Genomic DNA, 24268 nt, shown 5'->3' with positions numbered 1-24268 from the left:
GTCTGCTGTAAGCTACTAAATTTCTAGGTGGTTTCCCAAGCGTCAATGCGTAACACAAACACCCCGGATGTCTAAAAATGCCATTATTTCCCCCTCGCTCTTGAATGATCATTTGGCTGGGTATAGAAAACTAGGCTCCTGAGTACTGCCGCCAAGAACTTTTAAGTTTCTTTCAAAGATAGACAATCACTTATCATAAGACTCAGAATGTCCACTCTGAAGAATTCACCTCAGTGAAACAAAGGCTTAGGTTTATACGAACAACACACCTGCCAATATTTTTATAAGTTCACTCATAATTGGCCAGATCTGGAAGCACTCTAAGTTTGTTCACCTGTGGATATAATTTCCAGCCATGGCTCACCACACAATGAATTGTGCTTAGTTGTTTTTTTATTTGTTGGCTCCAACCGATGGCAACCTTGTGTAGCTCAACACACTGTGAGGTCCTGCTCATCCCACACTGCCTGTCAGGCCACGGTTTCAGCCATCGTATCAGTCCATCTCTCTGTGGGCTCCCTCTCCTTGATCAAATTTGATCTCTTCTTGCAGTAACTGTTCATTCCTGATGACTTGTCCCAAGTAATTAAGCTGAAGTCTCACCATCTTTACTTGTAGAAAACATTCTAGTTGAATTATTCCTAAGACTGATTTGTTTGTTCTTCTGGCAGTCCATGGAATATTCTCTGTTCTTTGCCAACACTGTGATTTGAACGCATTACTTCACCTTCTATCTCCTCCTCCTTTCTTTCCACTGTAGGAGGCCACTGAAAAGAGTGTGGCTGGTCTCAGGTCTATCTTGCTCATCACAGTGACATCTTTGCTTTTTAAAACACGAAGGAGGTCCTTTCCCCAATGCAATATGTCATTTGATCTCTTCACTGATGCTTCTGCAGACAATTATTGCTGATCCAAGTAGAACGAAATCACGGACAACTTCAATTTCTTCTTCACTGATCCTGATGCTGCTGATACCGTTCAAGAATAAACAGGAACAAACTACTGGTGATGCAGACACCAATGTGGGTGGATCTTAGTGCATTGTGCCGAGTAAACAAAGCCCACCCCCAAGACTGTAGGATCCTATGTGCATGACATTCTATAACATGCAAAGTTAGAGTGATGTAAAACAGATCAGTGATGGCTAGAAACTGGTGGTGGTGGGTGCTGACTAACAAAGAAAAGGAAGGAAGGAATTTGGTGGGTGACTGTCATACCTCTATAGTATTGGTGGCTACTCAGCCTCAGAAGTCTGTCAAATTTCACAAGGTAGGATGGGACGAAATTACTGCTGGGTATAAAATACTTAAAGGAGAAGAAGTTGGGAGGGAGACTGGCTTCATGATCATGTGCTCACTGGCTACTATCCCTGGATCATACAGTCTCTGGGAAATAAAGTACAGCCTAATTTCAAAGGCATAGCATCTGTCACAGGAATCACTGTGTCAGCTGGGATTTCAGACAGTTTTCCTTCCTGTGTCTCCCCCTTTCTCTTCTTGTGGCTCGTGGCCTCTCGTCTGCATTTTTCATTACCACCTGCCCCATGTCTGCGTTTGTAGAACCGTTTATTCTGTTAATTGTGACTCTTTCAAACTTCATAACTTCAGATCATTGATGGCTTTGACTTTTTCCAATGAACAGTTCTACAGGGGTTAAGGTTTCTGAACATGTATATCTGATTATTCAATGATTAGCTAATGGATATAGTCCTCAGTTCACCAGAACCAGAGGAAAGGAGTCATGTGGTTCAAACCTTGCCAACCAAGTGTTGCCCTTTAGCAAGAAATGAAACTGTGAGTTACTTCCTGGGGACAAAGGGATGCCCTGGGGAAGTTTCCAATTATGAGGGGGCTTATAAGAGCTTATTGGGGGGGGGATCCCACTAACTTTTAGCTCCATTCTCCTACCAACCATCTGAAGCCCCCTTGTGTATGTTACCAGGTAGGGTTTTGGGAAAGGTTATGGATTTATTGGACAGGACATCCCAGGAAGAGAAGGGACTTAACTAAGAAAAGGTAAAGAGGAAGGAGCCATAATGTGTCTAAAAAATATCCAGGAGCCCAATCTTCCTAAAGCATCACACTTCCTACAGTCAGATTAAAGAGGGGTGAGCCAGGCTAGGCTGGAGGAAGGAAGTCCTAGTGGTTGGGGTCAGGGGCAGCTGGAGAGTTAATGAGAACACTAGGAGGAGAATCACCTGGGGAAAAGGCCGCTTTCAGAAATTAAAGGAGTAACGGTCATGGTGCTGTACTGTGGTGCAGGAATGTACCTGACAGGGGACCAGTAGGGAGTCCAACAGGCAGCTGGAAAAAACAACGCTCCAAGAACAAAGGTATGCCTGTGTCTCACTGGCCCAGGGAGAGGGAGAGGCAGGGGCAGAGAGAGACACACAGACTGATCTGGGGACATAAACAATATCCAGGGGGACAAAGTACTAGCCTCATCATGACAAAGAATATAGCATTTCTTACAATGGGTCAGCCCCTTTTGTCTGTACAGCAAAATACAAGGCGATTTCAAAAAGTTCATGGAAAGATTATGGGATTCTTCCATGACATTTTTACAACACACACACACACACACACTTTTGTCACACCAACTTGTCTTCCTAAAAAACCAACCCAATTCACTGCCATCTTGTGGGTTCTGACTCACAGCGACCCTGCATCGGATTCCTGAGGGTATAACTCTTTGCCGGAGCACACAGCCTCATCTCTCTCCTCCAGAGAAACGGGTGGGTTTGAACTCCCAACCTCTCAGTTAGCAGTGCCAGCCTTGCCCCAAAGTGCCACCAGAGCTTTACTTGGGTGCCTGTGAAGAGAAAGGGGTAGACCTAGAGTACCAATCTTCATGTGCTGGTCCTAAGAATGTTCTCCTTATTCCTCATTCCAAAGTGGAATTGCACTTTCATATCCATTTCAGTCCGCTGGCTGGCCCAGTGCTATGCCATCCTCACTGTGATTCTTAACTTTGAGGCCCCGTTGCAGCCACTGCGTTAACCCATCTGGTCAAAGGTCTTCCTCCTTCCACGGCCCCTCTGCCTTACGAAGCATGTTCTTTTCCAGGGACCGGTCTCTCCTGATAACAGGTCCAAAGCATGTGGTCACCATTCTCACTTCTCAGGAGCACCCTTGTGCTTCTTCCCAGACAGGTTTGTTTGCCGGCCCAGGTACTTTCAATATTCCCAGCCAGCACCGTAACGAAATGCAACCATCCTTCCCCGGACTTCCTTATTTGGTGCACCACTTTCACATGGAGAGGAGGTGACTAAAAATGCCATGGCCTGGGTCAGGTGCACCTTAGTCCTCAAAGTAACTGTGGTAGTTAGATTTGGGGGGACCAATAAGGCACCTGTAAGAAGATGTGGGTGGAGTTTAGCCTGCCAATCAAGTCACAGCTTGACGACCTCTTTTGGAAGTGTGAGTGAGATAAATGTGTCTCTGGAAGCCTCTCTCTCTTTCTCTCTCTCTTTGCCTTCACCTTCATGCCAGCTAGCCACTCTGAGACCTGCCAGAGCCTTGAAGTTGCATGCCCCACCATTGGATCCGTAGACTCCGCACCTACCAGTCAGTGAGATTCCTGCACTCGGCATCACTGCTTGGGACTGCGTGAGTCTGCAGAGAGCTATGGACTTGAGCTGGACTGGGCTGGGGTGTTCTAGCAATATACAATTACTGTATAAACTCGTGTCTAAGCTGAGTTTTTCAGCACATTTTTTATGCCATTTTTGTAGTAAAATTAGGTGCCGTGGCTGATATTCTGGTCGGCTTATACTAGAGTCTATACGGTACTTCTTAATATAAAGCTAGTTCTTATACATATATGAGTGTCATTGGATTTGTTTCTCTAGTCAACCCGGCGTAATACAGTAACCTCCTTGCTTTCCAAAGCTTGTAAGAGGTTTCTGCAGCAGCTTTACCCGGTGCAGTGTGTTATTGATTTCTTCACTGTTGCTTCCATGATCCCTGATTGTGGATCCAAGCAAGATGAAATCCTTGACAACTCCAACCTCTTCTCCATTCATCCTGATGTTACCTATTGGTGGCCACTGTGAGAATTTTGATGTTCTTTACAATGAGTTGTAATCCCAATTGAAGACTGTGACCATTGATCTTCCTCAGCAAGTGCTTCAAGTCCTCCTCCCTTGTAGCAAGCAAAGTTGAGTCATCTACATACCGAAGATTGTTCACAGCCGTCTTCCAAGCCCTATGCAGCATCCGTCTTCATATAGCCCAGTTTCTCTGATCATTTGTTCGGCATACAGATTGAATCAGGAGTCCTGGTAGCACAATGGGTTGTACACTGGGCTGTTAACTGTGAGGTCAGCAGTTTGAAACCACTAGCTACTCAGAGGGGGAAAATGAAGCTTCTACTCCCCTGAAGAGTTACAGCCTTGGCAACGCACAGGGGCACATTTAGTGTGTCCTATAAGGTCACTATGAGCCAGAATCAACCTGATGGCAGTGAGTAATCGGAACAGTATCCCTGTTTTCTCAACTCACCCCACACCATGCAGCACACACTCCTCACCTCTGCAGTCCGCCCATCAGAACACAACTTCACAGAGAGGAAACGAACCATGAAGCACAAGCCCAAACCAAACCCACTGCCGCCAGCAGGGTCTGGACTCACAGTGGTGCCGGTGCAGGGCAGAGGGACTTTGGGCTGCCATCGTTACGGAGGCAGATGGCCACGTCATTCTCTGCCAATGGACCAGCTTGTGGGTCAGAACTGCTGGCCTTTCACTTAGCAGCCAAGTGCTTCACCACGGAGCAACTAGGCTCCTCAAATCAGGAGAAGAACCCCTCCCCCAACTGAGAAGATGGGTTTTAAACACCTAGAAGATAGGTTGGACTAGAAACTCAACTCCCCTAAATGTCGGTGCAGTAGGTTCCATGTAGGCTTGTTCACTGCAAGGTCGGCAGTTCAAAGCCACCAGCGGCTCCTCGGGAGGATTATGAGGCAGCCTGCTGCTGTAAGCCCTGCTTTGTTACTGTGTATGTGGGGTGGGGGGTGCGCAACATCAGTGGGAGGAATAAAGGATTCAGGTAGGAAACACCAAGGAACAGCAATATCTATGAAGCAAGCTCTCACTTTTGTGCAATCTCCCCGAAATGACCCTTTTTAAAGACAGAAACCCAGGTGCTCTACGATGTCATCGCATCGTTACAGACCAGTGTCTGAAGCCGGCGCCACCCGTTTGCTTGCTTCAGACGTGAGCAAGCGCCACAGCCTCCCCTCCACGCGATGGCCGTGCGACCACGAGGCTGATGACGTAACTCTGCTCTGCCTGCCAAGACGAATTGATGCTGGCTTAAACGCAAATGATCTAACAGGCACGCCTTCCATTTCAAAAAGCAAGCCAACTGCATGCACTAGACATCTGCTCTGCCTAGGGGCGGGGCGGGGCGGGGGGGTTGGTTCTTGTTCTTGTTGGTGGGTGCTGCTGAGCAAGTTCCGGCTCGTGTCCAACACGCCTCGTCCTGCGCCATCCTCGTGACTGCTGCTGTGCTGCGGCCACCGTGTCCATCCATCTCACAGAGGGCCTGCCTCTCTTTGGCTGCCCCTCTGCCTGACATAACGTGTAGGTAGGTAAATAGATAGGCAGATGGAGGTAGGTCGTTAAGTCAGTGGACAGGTAGAGAGGTAGGGATGTAGACAGATAGACAGACAAACAGACAGACAGATAGATAGATAGATGAAGGAGATAGGTAAGTATGTAGGTGGGTAGATAGGTAGGTAAAGTGAGTGGGTGGGTAGATGAGTGGGTGGGCAGACAGTAAGATCGATTAGACAGATAAATAGATTTGGCAGATTAGAAAAACTGGCAGATAAAGTAAGCAAGTAGGTATCCTCAAAATATCCACCGTCTCAACTCACAAAGGCCCCGCAGACAAGGCGGACAGTCACTGTGAGCTCCTCTATTGCTGCTGTTGTAAGCTTCACTCAAGCAGGTTCCCCCCACATCCCCCAGGGACCCTGCGTATGACAGCATGAACCACTACCCAGCCCTGTGCCACCCACACAGTTGCTACGTTTGAGCCCATTGTCGCAAACAGTGTCAACCCATCTCCTTCGGGGTCTTCCCCTTTTCTGCTGAGCCTCTATTTGACCAAGCGTGATGTCCGTCTCCAGGGACTGAGAGGAAGGCTCACCACCCTCACCTCTGAAGAGCCTTCTAAGGGGAGCTCACAGTGCCGGCTTGCGCAGGCCACCCTCACACCAGCTCTGTCAGGCAGGCAGCATCGTCAGCGCAGCTCCACAGAGGAGGAAACTCACAACCCGAGGGGGCTGAGTGACCTGCCCAAGGGCACACCACGCTCTAAAGGGAGACCCAGGATTTGAGCCCACCCTCTGCCTGTGTCAATTCCATGGCCCTACAGGACAGAGAAGAACGCCCTTGGGGGGTTCTGAGGCTGTAGATCCTTGCAGGAACACAAAGCCTCCTCTTTTTGTGAGAGCCGAGGAGAGGTAGGTTCGAACTGCTGATCCGGCAGTTAGCAGCCCGACGCGTGCCCCACTGCCCCACCAGGGCTCCCTCGAACCCAGGCAGCCTGACTTCCGGGTTCTCATTCCTATTCATCCTGCAGGTTCCTCTCCACTTCTCCCTTTCCTTCCCCTTCCTGAGGGTCCAGAAGACCCAGGAGCCAGCAGAGAGCTTGACACACAGGACCCTCCCCAAGTATTTAGAACCAGGAATTGCTTTTTCTCCACGCTCATCACGACATTCTTCTCCAGGCTCCCCCCGCCCCCACCACATCCACCAGCCCCTGCTTCCCCATTAGATCAAAGAGACAACAGTGAGACCGCATGCAGCATATTTAAATTCACGCAGTGTGAGCGCCAAAGCCCAGGCCCTACACGGGCAGACCGTCCTTCACAGGGAAGGATCAGAGCTAGACAAAGGCAGGGAGCCACACTTCTGTTCTTCCCGCTTTAATTAACACGAGGGCAGCCCCCCAGTCATCCCACGAACCGGATTCGGAATTGAACTCCATATGTTAACCCCTTACCTGGCAGCTCGAGCCAGGCAACGATTTCTCAGCACACAGAGAGCAAGGCTCATGGCACGACGGGTGTCGACCTCCTTGCCCACGGTGCTCGGTTTCGGAGAGAATGCTGAATTCAACAGCACCTGAGTGGCCGGCAGCAAGGATCTCTCTAGGAAGTAGCGATGGTGATTTTCCACAAGGGGATTTTCCACAAGGTCAGCCAGGTGGGGAATGGCTAGAAAGCCTCTACAAAGGTCAGTTTGTAGATATCCAGACTACGCTGCCTAGGTAAGCTTCCAGCGTGCTCCGTGCAGCCACGTGGTGGCCACAAAAGCAGCACATGGGCATTGTGCACGGTGCGGGAGTGACAAAATAGTGAGCCCGTCTAGTAAGGAGCGTGGAGGCGACCCAGGGTCTCGGGACATCCTCCGCCCACCATGAACAGCCTTCCAGGGTGCAGAAGCTCACCCTGTCAGCTGGGACAAAGACAAAGCACCCTGGCAAGAAGAAAAGCCACCCTGGAGGAGCAGGAGCCGGCGAGTGAGGGCTGCTTGGTCCCAGCCGTTCTCATCTGTCTGCGGCACATTTTTTCCAGTGGGCTGCTGGTTTGTGTCTACCATGGAGACGGAAACTGGACCACGTCCCAACCAGACTGCGGGCTGAGTCCGAGCCACGCAGGGATTAGCAAGAAGGGCTGAACACCGGAGGAAGGATGTCTCCCGTCTCTATCCCTCGGCTACCTCCCTGCCCTCCTTCACGCCACCCACCCCTTTCCCTTCGCTTTGCAGACCTCCTCTTTATACTGGAACCCAAGCCCCAGGGAGTCAGGCTCTTTCTGGGCTAGAACTGGGTCGCAAAGGGTCTCTTCTGGGTGAGTTCGCGGCATCCAGCTCTCCTGGCTGCTTCCTCCTTCCTGTGGGCCTCTTGCTGGTGGACGCGCCGGGGACCCTGAGGCCCGGTCTCCCTCCTTCCGTCTCTTCCCAGATGAGTCCGTTCACTCCTGTGGTTTCCCAACACCGCCTTCCACAGGGGTTCCCACTCTGACGTGCCCTCCGCACCCTTCCTCGGGGCTCCTTCAACCGCACTTTGCTTCACGGTGCTCCGCAGAGAGCGGGTGAAGACCCAGACGGGGGCTCTTGGCCGCCCTGCATCGAGCAGGCCTATGGGCGCCAACAACCTGAGCCTCCGTGTCCCATGGGGGTCATTCTCGCGAGATTCCACACGTTTTCAGGTCATCGCACCCTTCACGGGTGCCTCCACAGTGCAAAACCAGAAGTGTACATTGCTTCCATCCGCACTTCCCCTACCCACTCCATCGAGTCCACTGTAAGCCACAGAGACTCTCCGGCGGAGTAGAACTGCCCCTCGGGGTTTCCAAGACTCCCGACGGGAGCAGATGGCCTCCTCTTCCGCCTGTTCATCGGCACCGAGAAACCAAAGGCTGCGGTGTGACCCAGGTCTGTACTAGGAGCGTGATGGCAGTGGTCTGAGACCCTCCCCACAGTGTCTCCAAGGCCATCGAGGAGGCTCCAGCACATGGTGACCCCGCAGGCAACCCGATGACACACTGCTGGGTCCCGCACCGACTCCCATGCCCACCATGTGGGCCGACCGTGCCTCCAACCGGGCTGTTGTGGTTGGGGCACTGCCCGGTCAGTTTCAACTCATCGTGAGCCGTGCGGAGCTGAAGGGAACGCCGTCCTCACCATACTCACTGTGTGGGCGCCAGCGTGGCAGCACTGTGTCACTTCGTCCTGTGAAGGGTCTGGCTCTTCTGCACTGGCCCTCGGCTTTGCCAGCACGGCACTGGCCCTCGGCTTTGCCAGCACGGCACTGGCCCTCGGCTTTGCCAGCACGGCACTGGCCCTCGGCTTTGCCAGCACGATGTCCTTTCCCAGGGAGTGGTCCCTCTTGATAACATGCCCCAAGTCCATGGGACAAGGCTCACCACCCTGGCCTCTCAGGAGCATTGTGGCTGTACTTCTGAAACAGACCTGTTTGTTCTTCTAGCGTCCCCCGCCCTTCCCATATTCTCGCCGCCACCAGAATTCAAAAGCATCAACTCTTCTTCCATCTCTCTGGTACATTGTTCAACTTTCGCATGCATATAAGGTGGCTGAACAAACCTGGCTTAGGCAAGGTGCACCTTCATCCTCAAAGTCCACCAGTACCTATGTGGTAGTTACAAAATCTGGTGTCAATTTGGGGATTAAGAGTGAAGGGGTGGAGTTTAGCCTGTGACCTCATTGGGAGGCGCAACGTTGATAAATAGCTCATTGGAGGCGGGATATAGGCGCTCTCCTTGAGAGGCTCTCTACTGACAAGACACACAGGGTTATGCTGATGGAGCCAGAGCATCGGAGCTGGAGAAGCCACGTGGAGACCCACGCCAGCACTGAGATGCTTACAATGGCACTGGATCCACAAGACTTCCTACCCACTGGCCTGTAATCGTCCTGCATTCAGTATCATTGCATGTGTTTCCTGAGTCTGAAGAGGAATTTACAGATTGGTAGCGGACATATGGGCTAATACTGGACTTATGGACTTGATCTGGACTGGGCTGGGATGTTTTCTCAATATTTAATTGCTCTTGTATATAAAACTCTTTCTTATACACATATGAATGTGTAAGAATTTGTTTCTCTAGTCTACCCAGACTAACACAACCGAAAATGCCTGATAACACAACCTAAATGCCCCTCAAACTAGATGCACCCGAGTGGGCTTTCTTTCCTTACACTGCCCCCCACCCCCCACCCCAACCCCTAAGTACCATCTTTCCAACCACACAAATCACAAGACAGGCTCCACTGGAGACATCAGGTCCCGCGCATGGTACTGTTGCCCCCATCTTCACTGTATCCGCCTCTCTCCTCTCTCCTGCCCCGTCCTCAGCCGGTGCCCCAGCAGCCCCCAACACACCTACAAAAGCTCTCATGCACCCACTCTCTCACTCTCTCTCCACGCTGACCCTCACTGTGCAGTCTCCCGGGGAGCCCTGGTGGCATTGTGCTCAGTCCAAGGGTCAGCAGGTCGAACCCCTAGCAGTTCTGTGGGAGGAGGAGGAGGCCGCCTGCTTCTTCAAAGATGACGGCCTCAGAGACCCCAGGGGGCAGTCCGACATTGTGCGTCCCACTGCGGAGCTCTGAGTTGGCCTCACCTCGGCGGCGGTGGACTGGGTCTGATCTCTGACCAAATGGTGGTCAACAGTTGAATCCACCAAGCACTTTACAGGAAGAAGGCGTGGCTGCCTGCCATGATGACGGTCTTGGGACCCCTGGGGGCAGGTCTACTGTGTCCTATGGAATCACTAGAGCCGGAATCGACTCATAGTGCATTCTCCATTCTCCCCACAACAGCCAGACTGCCCCACAGCCTATCAGCTCTCCGTGTGTCCCACCGCTGCTGGAGTAACATCTGATCCCTCACGACAGACAGAGCCCACAGTGCCAGGTCCCTGCTCTGCTCCACAGTCATGCTGGCTTCCTTTCGGTCTGAGGACCCATCAGCCCTTCCCGCTTTGCCGCCTCTGAGAGGGCTGTGTCCATGATGGCCAGCGCTTCTCCGGGTGGCCGTCCCCTTCTCTTCCTCCACCCTGGAGCCCCGTGCTTCATCCCCCCAAACCAGAGGTAGAACTCCTCTCACCTCCCAGTCCTGCATCAAAGCCCCTTGCTTGGCTCGCGATTCTCAACACACTTTTGTCGATTTATAATTAATGTTCATGAATCTGTCAGTCTGCTTGTTTTTCGGTTGTTTTTGTCTCCACTGTCTGCCGGCTCCCACGGAGCTGTCACTGCCAGGACCCACGGCGGCGTCTGGCACTCCAGGGGTGGCTGGGGAATATGTGTCCATAGACTCACGGGGTGTCTTTTCTTTGCCCCCCCAGAACTTAGCACAGGGAAAGGGGCCCACAAAAGGGTCCTAATGGAGCTTTAATGATGATCCGTGAAAGGCAAGAACAAGCGGGGGAGGGAGGACAATCGAATAAAGGCTGCACAGGTGTCAGAAGACCACATCCCGTGTGGTTCCATTTACATGAAATGTCCAGACAAGATAAAACCCAGAGACTGAAGCAGGCTCGTGGCTTCCTAGGGCTACAGAGGAAAAGGGGAGTGGAGCCTCCCTGGTGGGTATAGGGCTCTTTTTTGGAGCCTGAGGGAAATGTGCTGAAATTGGGTAGCAGTGATGGCTGCCCCACTCTTAAGAACCCACTAAAACCCGCTGAATTCTGTACTTAAAAAAGATGAAGTGGATTCTGTGGCGTCGCACATCAGTAAAGCTGCCGTTCACAGAAATGAAAAGACCACAGGTAACGAATGGCTATGAAGAGGCTACAGTCCAATCACTGGATTGGGATCCTGTAGCGCCGGGGGGCCTTTTATATGCCCACCCCCAAAGCCCAGCACAGTCTGAGTGACGGACCGAAGGGACAGAGGTGCGCATAATGGCTCTGAAGCTGAGGACTGCCCTGTGGAGTCCAAGGGTCCTGGCCGCTGGATCTGGCTAGGCTTTGGTTGGACCAGATGGCAGCCAGTGAGAGAGGAGTCCGTGCTGCCCAGACAGGAGGGGGCTTCAGTGGTTCGTGGAGAAACAACATATAATGGCATTTCTGATAGTTACGCTTTGTGTTGACTTGATGGGGCCAGGATTCCCAGTATTTTGGCAGTAGACCCCCCCCCCCCAGATGTGATACAACATAAGATAAGCAACTCCATGGTGGGATCTGCGGTGAGCAGCCAAGCAGCTGTGAGAAGATTCGTGTGGGGTGCAGGTCACAGCCCTGATGCCATTGGACAGAAGCTTCCTCCGGGTGTGGCCTGCTCGTACTCGAGATGAGGCTGTGGGGAAGCTGGCTCACCTCTGTTGGGTCTGGTTTGCCACCCTCGGGTTCTGGGTCTTGAACCGACAGCCTGCCATGTGGCTTGTGGATCCCAGGAGACATCTGTGGCCTGCTGGCCTTCGATTCATTAAACTCTGTATGCACCAGTCTGTGTTCCCCCCACTTCCTCTTCCTGCTTCCTCGCTTGGGAGCCCCCACAGCTACATGAGTCAGGGGAAGCCTCCGGTTTAACGTCTGCCCCACGGACGTGACCCAAAATGAAGTCACCCACTGCGCCCACCATGCAGCCCATGGACTTGATGTAGACACCTTTCTCCCTGCCGCCCAGGTGCGTGCCACGGGCTTTCTTCCCCAGAGCATCCAGCCACATGCAGTATTTTCCAAACAACTTTGTGCAGCCCTCTCCTAGGACCCTGCGGCATTCACAAGATAGGATGGAGCCGGATGCTCCCAAAGGAACTCCTGTGGAGCGGCACGCCAGGCTATCATCATCCACACCAGGCCTCAGACACCTGGCTACCTGCCGCATGTGCGTGGAGGGTGTCCACACACCGGAGGGCAGCTTCCCGGCGGAGGCCAGCTCCCCACCAGCCCTCAGGTCCAGCTGAGGGCTACGGTGTCCCAAACACTCCCCGAACCAACCCCACAGGGAAACGAGTTTGCTCTGTCAACCTTCACCTAAACCACATAGCACGCCGGTTAGTAATGAACCAATTAAATGAAATACGAAGATTATAGGAAAAATTACGCGTACCCACACCCCAGCCTTGGAGCCGACCCAGACTCACAGTGACCCTGTCTAGGGTCTCCAAGCCTGTAGACCCTTACAGGAGCAGACAGGTGGCTGGTGGGCTTGAACCTCTGACCTGTGGTTAGCCATCTAGGGCTCCTGGTGATATCTTAGCTTCACTACAGAAGGCTATCTGCCTGGAGCACAGTACTCAGTAGGGTACGCTTTATGGATGCAGGTCATGTGGGGGGAGCATGCCGCACGACTCCCACCTCTAGGCCGTGAGGGCGAAGTGCTCACGCAGGGACTGCTGAGTCAGGGCACGGTCCGCCAAGTGGGCTTCGAGCCGTAACAACAACTAGGAATCCCATAAATTACGCATGCGCGCACACAGTTGATGGGTTTATAGTGTGCTGTCCGGAGTGCACTCGCAGAACCTATGCAATGGATGTATGCATTGCACGGCCACAGTGGCCACCTCCATGGGCTCCCCCGTAACAGCTGGCGTGAGGATGGGCCCCGTCCTTCTGTGCCACGTGGGGCTGACAGGAAGATGGAAGGAAACCACGCCCGGTCCTGCGCCGGCCTCCCCGTGGTTCTCATGGTGGGGCCCTGGGCTGCAGCCACTGTGTCCATCCATCTCGGCAAAGGCCTGGCCCTTTGCCGCTGGCCCTCTACTCGACCAAGCTTGCCGTCCTTCCCCAGGGCTGGTCTCTCCTGAGAACATGTCCAAAGTACGCGAGACAGAGTCTCACTGTCCTGCCTCTGAGGAGCTCTCTGACTGTCCTTCTTCCGAGACAGGTGCACGGCGCAGTCCCATTCTCTGCCGGCATCCGCACTCAGAGGCGTCCTCTCGCCTCCAGTCTTCCTTAGACTCGGTCCCGCCTTCGCATGCACGGAGGCCAAGCTCCCGCACCACAGCACACACACGGACAGACGGGCGGCGGCCTCCACAAGAAGGTGCTTGCTCAGTGAACCCATGCGCAAGTGAGCGCACGCCCTGTATTGGGTGGGAGTGCTGTAACTCTGACAGCGGCAATGTAAAGCTGTTAATAAAAATTCACTTACACTTGACTACGTACCGCATTACACACCTGCTGCACAGGTAACGGAGCCTTTGCAATTACCCTTCCTCAGATTAAGATTGACTTGCATTCCCAAGGGCAATAAAACGAGGGAGGGCAGGGAGAGAGGAGGGGAGGCTGGAAGGGGCCCGTCTCACACCTCCCTGTGTTCTGTGCTACGAGATGCACTCGCCAAGGACCAAGAAGGAGCCGGCGGAAGCAGCCTCGAGGCCTGGAATGCGGCCACGACTGGTCAGCAGTGGCACGAAGGCTGGCTCTCAGAGCAGAAGATCGGGAGCGCGGTGAGTGGAGTCGGGGGAGTCACGACGGCACCCCTGCAATACGCGTCCTTGATGGGTCAGAGCGTGTCTCCACATCGGTCGTCATGTCACCCCAGTAAGCGCTCCCCATCACGCTGCCCATGAGTTAGCAGGGGAGCTCCGATTATGTCCCTCTGAGACATCTCCCCGCTCCGTGTGGTGTAGACGTGTTGAATGACGCACCCACGGACACACAGCGGCAGGGCAGGGGCTGAAACTGATTTCTGAGTCCTAGGGTCACGCCTTACCTCACAGGCTGTCTCCATGGGAGCCGCACGCTGCTGCTCGTTCGTTTGCAGAATGCCCAGTGATCTCCGATGACCTGGCATGACCAAGCACGTCACTGACCCATTCGACCTTCAAACATCGAAACGCATCTTGCCCTTGGCTCAGGAAAGGAGCCCTGTAGCCCCCTGAGCTACACATTGGGCTGATCAGCACACGGTCAGTGGTTCAAATCGACCAGCAGCTCTGGAGGAGGAAGATGAGGCTGTCTGCGGCCGTAAAGATTTACAGCCTCGGGAAACCCTAAGGTGCAGCTCTGCTCTGTCCGATGGGATGCTGTGAGTCCCAGCTGAGTGTGGGTTCTGTTTGGTTTGGGTTTTTTTGGCTTGGCTTGCCTCTAGGGGATTGTACTGAACGTCAAATCATCAAGTACACTCCAGGGGAGTGTGCAGGCATCCAAGGCAGCCATAGCGACACATACTACTTAGTAGTCCATGCCACTCAACAAAGCTTTTGAAAAATGTCTCCTGCCCACCACTCTTGCCATTCCCAGACCTCGAGTGGATGCGAATTTAGAAGGAGGAGAAACAGGGAGGTAGGCTCCCACTAATATTATTACAGGCTTGGCAATTTCAGAATGTATTGTTCATTAAAACTGTATTTTAATTATCCTCATTTTAATTAAAGTATTATGAGGAGTTGGTGGAGTGCAATTAGGTGCAACTGACTTGTGATGTGTAACAGGCTAATATTTGTAAAGAGGTGCACTATCGTCGGTGGATCTGCTCATGTAAAGTGAAGCGGGGTTTCAGTTTTTCAGTGAGAGATCAGAACCTAGAATATTAAACTCTTGTCATTAAAGGGAAACACTGCATTGCCAACTCACATGGAACCAAGTTGTCCTAAGACACCGCCCTCCGCCCCCACCCCATGTCCCACCTCCAGGCTCTCTGGTTTGCACAAGGTTGGCTCTTCATCGCAGACGTGCCCTCTGCAGGGCACAGCAAGTCTGCCATCGGCCTACTTGCCACATGACCAGAGGAGGACGCTGCAAAGACCTTCAGTGAGCCCGCCGTGGGGGAGAGGGAGAGACCTCAGATGTGAACACCTGACTCCTGGCTCCCACCTGCTGCCTTCCAGCGGATCCCGGCGGACAGTGACCCTGTCGGACAGAGCGAGGGGCCCCACAGGCTTCCTTCCAAGTCTGTGATCTCACGGAAGCGGCTGCCTCATTGTTCTCTTTAGAAGTAGCAGCTGGGCTCAAACTACTGACCTCGTGGTTAACAGTGGGAGCACTTTAACCACTGCAACACCCCTCCTCCCTGTGGTCCAGTCTATTCCAAGTCCTAGTGACCGTCCAGGACGGGGCAGGACTGTCCCAAGTGGTTTCCATGGCTGTGAGCTTGACAGAGGCAGACTACCTCATCATTCACAGTGACTGTGGGTTCTAACCGTGAGCCCTCTCAGGGGCACTCAGGGTCTTTATCTGTTGCCGGCACCGGGGCCTTTAACCACTCCCCCACCTCAACAGCTCGCTGCCGGGAGTCCATGCTGACTCCTGCCCAGGGTTTCCCAAGGCTGTAAATCCAAACCGCAGGAAGCTTGCAATACAGGTGACAGAGAAGGCTCTCTGCTCCGGTAAAGAGCTACAGTATGCTCTTCCACCAGAGGCCGGCATGCCACCGTCACATCTCTAGTGATTCCTGGAAAGTTCCAGCACATTTTGTGAGTGCTACCATTAGTGGGCGGCAGAAAACAGCCTTTGCCACCCCTGCCATGTGGGGGCGTGGGGTGCAGATAGGCTCGTGTGGTGCTGGGGCAAGCAGGCAGCGACCTCACTGAGAGAGCAGGGGCGCTCACGGAGGACCAGGCAGAGCGGGGATCACCGTCATGCAGAATCCACAGCAGCACAAGAGCCCAGACTGGTTCTTGAACCGACAGAGAGATGTGAGGGATGCCGACACTGCCCGGTCCCGGCCGGTCGGTCAGGACAACAAGCTCTGCGAAGATCTGCAGCGGCTGAAAGAGATTGGGGCCAGAGGGCTGGCCACGCCACTTCTGCGGCCTTCACGTTCCAGGCCAGCCCACCCAGACCGCCGGTCACCACGGCTGCTGAGCCGTTGGTGTGTCCAAGAAGAAACAAGTCCAGGAAGAAGTCAATCTGGTCTATTAGGGCATAGTTCACACACACACACACAGCGACAATCTCAGAAACCCACAGGGGCAGCTGTCCTATGGGATAGACTATGAATAGATAAAGACTCGATGGCAGTTGAGGGTTTTGGGGGGTAACCGACCATTTTTCTTTTTCTTTTCAACAACCTTTCTCATCTCTGATGGGAGAAAGGCAGGGCTTTCTCCTCCTGGAAAGAGTCCCAGCCGTGGAAACGCACAGGCAGCTCTACTCTGTCCTGTAGGGTCACCCTGAGTCAAAATCGACAGGATGGCAGAGTTTGGTCTTTGTATTACAGGATCAACCCGAAACTCCCCGCCATAGAATTGATTCTAACGCAGAGCACACTTCTAGCACTGCCCTCGCAACTCTTGGCAGGGGCAGGCAGCTCATCTCCCTCCCGTGGAGCAGCGGGTGGTTCTGAGTTGCTGGTCTTGTGGGTAGCAGCCCAACATGTAACAAAATCACAAATAAAAAACTCACTGCCATCAAGCCGATGCAGACTCATCGTCACCCCTTGGGACAGGGAAGGCCTGTCCCGATTTAGGGGAGTAGGGCCTGCCCGAGAGTCTCTCTCACAGAACTGGCGTGGACGGAAAGCGCTCACTCCCAGCGAGCCCACACGAGAACGGGTTCCCAGGCGGCCACCTCTCTGGGACCAGATGATGGCCAAGTCTTATCCCCGTGGAGCGTCCAAAGGGCTGGCGCCATCAGCCAACCTTTAGGTCAGCAGCAGCCAAGGGCCTAATTATGACCCGCCAGGTCTACTTTATCGACTGTTGTCACCAGAAAGGACCCTGGGTGTCACGGACACCCCGCCCTCGTTCCAGGCATGAGGCAGAGAGAGAGGAAGCCCCCGGCTCGTGCCTGACACAGCCGCGTCTACAAGCCCAGTGTCTCTTTCCCCCGTGAGTCCGCGCTGACTCGAGGGCACCCAGCAATGAACGCGCCTATCCGGAGGACACACGAAGACCACTGGTGCTGGGGCTGGTGCGTCCACTCCTGCCCGGCAGAAGACAGGGCAAACGTGACAGCAGAACCCGACATTCGGCAGAACGGCATGCAACGGCGATGACAGGCTTTTGCATCCCCTTCTGCTGGACACCAACCACCTTTCCCTCCCAGTGGTGAGAGCAGTGCTGCAGGGCACCAGGGCACGTGCCTCGTGCTTCCAGAGAGAAAGGGAAATGGGGAAAAGCCCGCCTGTCTGAAGCCGCCTGGGCAGAGTGTGAGATCCAATTAGACCATGTTGATGAGGCCAGGCGACACTGGGCTTTGATGTGCAAAGACAGCAAAGGGACTCTTTGGATTGAGCAGATCAGAGAAATACTTAGGCATTTGTTTGGGTTTATTTGCCGCATCTTTGGGGATACATAGAGTCTATAATTAGCTATTCAGCACTCTGGCTCCACTGTTCCTGGCTCCTCGGGAATGCGGCTTCCTGGACAGGGTAGCTGCTTCTCCTGAGGGTTGATGGGCATCGCATGCCCCCACCCCTGGTGCTGAGGGATTCACACAGGCTGCTTGCCACAGGCCTCGTCGTCACGCTTCACCCATCCTGCCTGCCCCAGAGCTGGTGCATCTGTGGGTGTGCTCTAGCACTCCGGTAGAGTCTGAGCTGGTGTGTCTTGTGGGTGCGCTCTAGCACTCCGGTAGAGTCCGAGCTGGTGCGTCTTGTGGTGCCTGTTCTAGTGCTGTTATATCTTGTACATGAGTCCCAGTGCTCGTGTACCTTGTTGTATGTGCATACTCCCATGCATCTTGTAAGCCTGCTCTAGTGCAGGTACCTTGTGCAGAATTGTTCCAGTGCTTACACACCTTGGACACGAGTTCCAGCGCTTATGCATCTTACATGCAAGCTCCAGTGCTTGTGCATGTTGACCATGAGTTCTAGGCCTCGCACATCCTGCACACACGTGCCAGAGCGTGTCTGTCTTGTCTGTGCAGTGCCGGCCCGGGCACGGTCAGAACCTGCGTCTGTCATCTAGGGCAGTGCTTCCTGCCCACAGTGGGCGGCTAAAGCAGCCCCTGGGTGGCGGGCGAGAATGGGGAGTCTTGCTGTGGGAATAAGGGTCAAGCAGGGGAAAGGGAGAGAAAACAAAACTGTGCCAATGAAGGAAGGGGCCCTGGTGGCCCAGGGAGTTGAGCATTGTGCTGGTAACCAGAAGGTGAGCGGTTCACTCCTTTTCGGAACTGCTCGGCAGGAGAAAGATGCTGGGGTCCAGGTAGACAGCCTTGGAAAGCACCCCTTCCCCGGCCCCAGGGGTGAGTTCAACTCAGTCTTTTCGGGGCGCTGTGCATTGGGATCAATAGCACAAACATTTTAAATTGCCGGCAGGGAGGCAGGTGTCAAGTAAATTATTTTATAAAAAGAGGGTTCTAGGCCAATTAAATTTGGGAGCTGATGATCTAGTACCAAAAAATGTTTAGGAGGGTACCACACAAACCCTAACCAAATGCAACCCACTGCCGTCAAGTGGATCCGGACTCACAGTGACCCGAAAAGACGGAGCAGAACTCCCCCTTCCCAAGAAGAGCGACAGGCTTCCCCAGGCTGTCCATGCTACCGCGGGGTTCAGGAAAAACTGGAATCGCTGACCTTGGGGTAACAGCCCAGTGGTTAACTGAGAGGGCCACCGGCTCCTTCAGTGGACATCACCGTTTCATGATCTCCTTCCCTGCCCGCTCCTTACTCTCACAGTGACGGCGCCCGGGTAACCCACACCATTTCCAAGAGACAGCGGGTTTTCCACAAAAGGAGAAAGAAAAGACCGAGAAGCTACTTGAAAATAGTATAAAATCAGGAAGAAGGTTCCGTGAAGTAAAGGGAAAAGCAGGGTCTGCCTGAGACAGTGACCAGTGCATGGGCTGGACTGGGCCCGAGGGCCGGCTGTGCCACGACCGGCCACACGCCCTTGATCCGAGTTCAGTTCCATCTTCATGTACCAGCCACGTGCCCTTCTGTAAAGCCCCACACTGAACTGCCATTGAGCCGACGCTGACTCACAGGACAGGGAGGACTGCCCCCATGGGTTTCAGAGGCTGTCCACCTTCCTGTGAGCAGACAGTAGCCTCATCTTTCTCCCAAGGAGAGGCTGGTGGAGCCCAACTGCTGGCCTTGCTGCTAGCAGCCCAACACCCAGGCTGCTGCATGTCCTGGGAGACTGCAGGCCAACTGCAGCCTGACAGCTATAAATGGATCCAATTAGAATGGCCTCTGACGGAAAGCGTGAGGCTCCGAGCAGACATGTTTAAAGTAGGTGCTCAGAAGTAATAGTAGCGATTAGCATTATTGATAGGCTGTTCTAATCATTTCTTCAAGTTGAAGAGCATTAGACTGCCTGTTGAAATTAAAAAAAGAAAATGGAAGGAAACTCAAAATCATAAGCGAGACCAGGCTGCCTGGTCGGATAGAGATGGGTGCTTCCCTGGGACTGTGGCCCTCTATCAACCCTTCAGGCTTAGAATTGAACTCACCCTGTGTCTCCATTTTCAGCTAACAATAGGCAGGTCCATTGGGGACAGTGTCACCAAGGAAGTGCCCCCTCCTTATATAAGGGGGTGGGAAGCCTTTTTTCTGCCAGGGCCATTTGGATATTTATAACATCATTCATGGGCCATCCTGGCCAAACCTCTCATTCACTCAGCCTTCATGTGTTGGCAAGGAGCCCTGGTGTGGCGGAGTGATGTAGTGATTGCACATGGAGCTTCTAACCTCAAGGTCAGCAGTTCAAAACCACCAGCCACTCCTTGGGAGACAGATGAGGCTGTAAAGAGTTACAGTCTCAGAACCTCACACAGGCAGTTCTACTCTCCTACAGAGTCACTATCAGTTGGAGTCAACTTGATGGTGGTGAGTTGCATTTTTTCCCCTTTAGTGCGATGGCTGGAACGGCTTCTCTTTGGTGAGGCGTGTGATGTTAGCTGGTAGCGATTTCTCAGACCTTACACAGTCCTCGGGCCAGATGTTCTCCACCTGTGGTTGCTACATAATTTCAAGTCAACTTGATACATAGTGTAGGGGTGGAGTCCAGCCTGTCAATCAGGTCACAGCCTGACCATGCCTCCTTGTGGGGTGGCCTTCTCAGGAGCATTCTCAGACTTCCTCTCTCTCTCCCTTGAGGCTGGCCACACCCCCTGTCTCTGCTTCCACCCTCCTGTTCAGAAACCACATGGAGTCGTGCTGAGATTTGTGAGAGCCCTGGAGATGCTTCCACCACCACTGGATCCACAAGGCTTTGCACCCACTGGCCTCTGATCATCCTGCGCTATGCCTCATTGCTTGTGGCTGCGTGAGTCTAAAGAGGGATTCAGGGACTAGTATTGGACTTATGGGCTACTATCAGACATATGGATTTGATCTGGACTGGGATGTTTTTTCATCTACAATTACTACTCTTTGGTAGCAATCTCTTCCTTACACATAGATGAGTGTCCCTGGACTTGTTTCTCTAGTCAGCCTGGACTCGCACACCACCCCTGCCTGGGAATAATCAAAAGAGCAGCATTGACCTTGGACCAAGTTCAGAAGGTGAGGAAAGTAGGGGGTGAGGAAAAGGGATGCCCAAGGAGAAAGTGGGGTGAGTGAAGGTCCAATGAGAGGCTCACAATCCCCGACCTGAAACAAACGTGGGCGCACCGCTGAATGGAAAACCAATCTGCTCTGGGAACCTTCACCCCATTCCCAATTAACACTTAAAACCAAGGCATCTGATTCGAAAGTGGCTGCTCGCGTGTTTAAGGTCCTGAGAGGGTATTAAAGTGGGGAGGGGTGGTGATGAGATGCTCCCTCGCCCGTGTGGTGAGGGTGCGGGCACGCCCCTGTGCTAGAGAAGGACCTCCAGCAACCACAGGGTCAGAGCAGGCTGGGAAGCAAACCCCAAGTCTCACCAGGTGCGCAAGGCTCAGGGCTCAAGTTGCACCTGGGGTGGCGCAGCACTAACTGGAAACCCTATGATTCCTGCTTGCCCACCCCTGGGTGGGGGTAGGTGCACAAGGGCCCTTCCATTTGCAGACACACACTGAGCTTCCTCCCAGGTGGAGAGCAATCTCACTCCGAGTGATGTATAAACTCGGGGCGCCAACCCAGCATAGCCTGAGTGATGATCTCCGACACAGCAGGTGCTTAATACGTGTGCGCTGATGATGAGCTGGAAAATATGAAACTAAAGGACCTTGCTCGAGTGTAAATAGCCATAATCAGCCTCATCTCATCTACTGAAAAAAAAGAAAGAAAAAGGTAGCCTGGCAGATTGTTCCACTGAGATTGGAAATTCATCAATAGCTCCATGGTTGCAAGCAGGCCGTTTGTCTGATGTGACAGTAAGCGCTAAGTGAAGGCACACCAGCTTCTCCACATTAGCTTGCTAAGAAGGGACCGTCCTCAGCAGGCATTTCCAAGTCGGAGAGACCTGAGCCAACACACCAAAGCTTATACATACGGTGATTCCCTGTTTTAACTGACGTCCTGCAGTCTCGGGGATGGAGCGGGGCCACGCGTGGACACAGGTAGGCGGTTATTGACGACAAAGTTAATATATTACTTCCACGGTGCGTTTTGCTCCCTCAGAGTCTGAATGGAAGACGAAGTCAAACCCCTCTTTGCCTAGAACCAACCCTCTCACCCCATCGATCCCAACTGGGCCCAACTGGCTTCCAACAATGCTAGGGGCCTACAAGTGGCTCTTGACTCAGAGAGACCCAATGGCAACAGAAGAAAACACTGCCCGCTCCTCCACCATGCCCGCCATGCCCGCCATGCTCACCATGCCCGCCATGCTCACCATGCCCGCCATGGTGTTACATGTGAGCCCAGTGTGGCAGGCCCTGTGGCCACCCATCTCCTTAAGGTTCCTCTTCTTCCCTGCCCTTTGCTTCCCCACCACGGTGACCTTCATCAGGGCCTCCTGCCATCCTCACTTCTAAGGAGCATTCAGACTGTACTTCTTCCGGGACAGATTTGCTTGCTCGGCTGGTGGTCCATGGTTCCAACAGTGGTCCTCTGGACTATTCATACAGGGCTGTATCCTAACAGGCGCCCTGTCTGTCAGCATGACAGTCTCGGAGAGAAGGAGACACTGACCCTTCTTTGTCTCGCCCAAACTCAAGAGGCTAAATCTATTATAACTGGACTCCACATAATGTTGGATGCCGACGTGACTTTTAGTGAAATAAAGCAAGATGTGCACCCGTCACCCTATCTTCTGTCACAATGGCATCGTTTGAATTGTAAAAGGAGCCCTGGTGGCACAGTGGGCTATGCGCTGGGTTTCTCGTACATCCTAGTGGTCATTTAAATACTCCTTTAGTGTACTGGGGGGGCACTGGTGGTCATTTAAATACTCCTTTAGTGTACTGGGGGGGGCACTGGTGGTCGTTTACATACTCCTTTAGTGTACTTGGGGGGCACTGGTGGTCGTTTACATACTCCTTTAGTGTACTTGGGGGGGCACTGGTGATGTGGTGGTTACGCACTGGGCTGCTAACCGAAAGATCAGTGGTTCGAAACCGCCAGCCCAGTTGAAGGGGAAAGGCCGGGCTCTCGATGCCTGAGTGACACCTGGGCAACACTTAGGGGTCAGTCCTGCCCTGTCCTGCAGGGTCTTTCTGAGTCGGCGTTGACTCAGTGGCAGGGAGGAGAGATTTCTGAAGTATGGCTTCTAGATATTGTCATTTTTTCTCTCGTTTCCAATGACCCAAACAGGAAAATCTAGATGAAAATGTGAAGAACATGCCAGGTCCAAGCAGGTGGCTGTATGGTGACATTAATCTTAGAAAGGGGACCCCACGGGGGGGCGGGGGGCAGATAGGGCAGAAAGCCATTGTGCTCCTCCAAACGACTTGTCCACCGGCCGCTGCCCTTCCCCTGGAAGGCAGAGGACCTCTGTGAACGAGGTAGCACATCGCTCTCTGCAGACGCTCGTTAGGAAGCGCCGGTTCTGGCCGGGGACAAAGGCCTGGAAGTGGGGTAGGCAAGAACACCTTGAAAGAATGCTTAACTAATCACGAAGCACGATCCTGCAATGGGTGGGCGAACCCCTAATTAGACAGAGGGAAATGAAGCTGTCATGGTCGGATAAGAGGATAAAGAGAAATCAGCAGTAATTACTGTTTTATCGTCAGAGAAGTAGTATCAAGCGAGGCCCAATAATAAGGGGAGGAAAGGAAAAAGACACACGCGCGTGCGCACACACACACACCCCCCATAAAGAATGAGAGAGAGAAATCCAACCCACAGTTCTCTAAACAAACACCAGCACTCATTAAATTAGTACTCGGCGCAAAACAAACTCAGAGTCCAACAATGGGACCCAGAAAATGCATCGCAGACCCCCCAAAAATCCCCACGGAAACCAGAGTGGAGGGAGTAGAAAGGTCATTAGTTTTAGTCACTCCCCTGATGAAGAACTTAAGAAAATGGCCATTTTCTGTCGTGGCTTAAACATTCCCACGCCAAACCCACTGTCCAGTCCATTCCGATTCACGGCGAATGAATACTTTAAACATTCATTAATTTAAAAAATCATAAAATTGAAAGCTAAATGTCCAGGTTGGTATAAAACAGCGTCTTATTCGGGGGCGAGGTCACCCTTTCCAAGGCCTACAGAGGCTTCTGTTACTACGCAGGGGGTGTCGGTCACGGACGGAACCCAATTCCAACTCGACGTGGGGGATCAACTTACATCCTGCTGCTCGGAATGATCTTCTGTCCTTCACGAAACCAAGTCACCTGGGGTGCAGGGTGGCTGGCGATGGGTGCTAGGTTCAGCACAGCTGCACGGCCGGTAGACACCGTCTCCCTCTGCTCTGTCTCCGTGAAACTCCCCATGTCTGTGGAGAGAAACGAGGCCTCCTGAGTTTCGGGACGCCTGTCCATTGGGGGGTGGCGCTGGGCGGAGCCCACTGATGTACTCAATACCGC

The 24268-nt window shown here is 53.1% G+C and overlaps 1 protein-coding gene across 1 annotated transcript in view; it reads right to left on the bottom strand.

Annotated features, from left to right (window-relative positions):
• The window catches only part of SDK1 (sidekick cell adhesion molecule 1), a 513921-nt gene that overhangs the window by 461406 nt on the left and 28247 nt on the right, over window positions 1-24268 (bottom strand). Inside the window, exon 4 of the mRNA XM_045284375.1 lies at window positions 24030-24177. Coding sequence (XP_045140310.1) covers window positions 24030-24177 — 148 coding nt within the window. The remainder of the gene's footprint in view (window positions 1-24029; window positions 24178-24268) is intronic.

This window comes from Echinops telfairi, unplaced genomic scaffold (genome assembly GCF_000313985.2).
Source record: "Echinops telfairi isolate 266 unplaced genomic scaffold, ASM31398v2 ScPeMD7_5;HRSCAF=22, whole genome shotgun sequence".
Lineage (NCBI taxonomy): Eukaryota > Metazoa > Chordata > Mammalia > Afrosoricida > Tenrecidae > Echinops > Echinops telfairi.
This window is presented reverse-complemented; position numbering and strand designations above follow the sequence as displayed.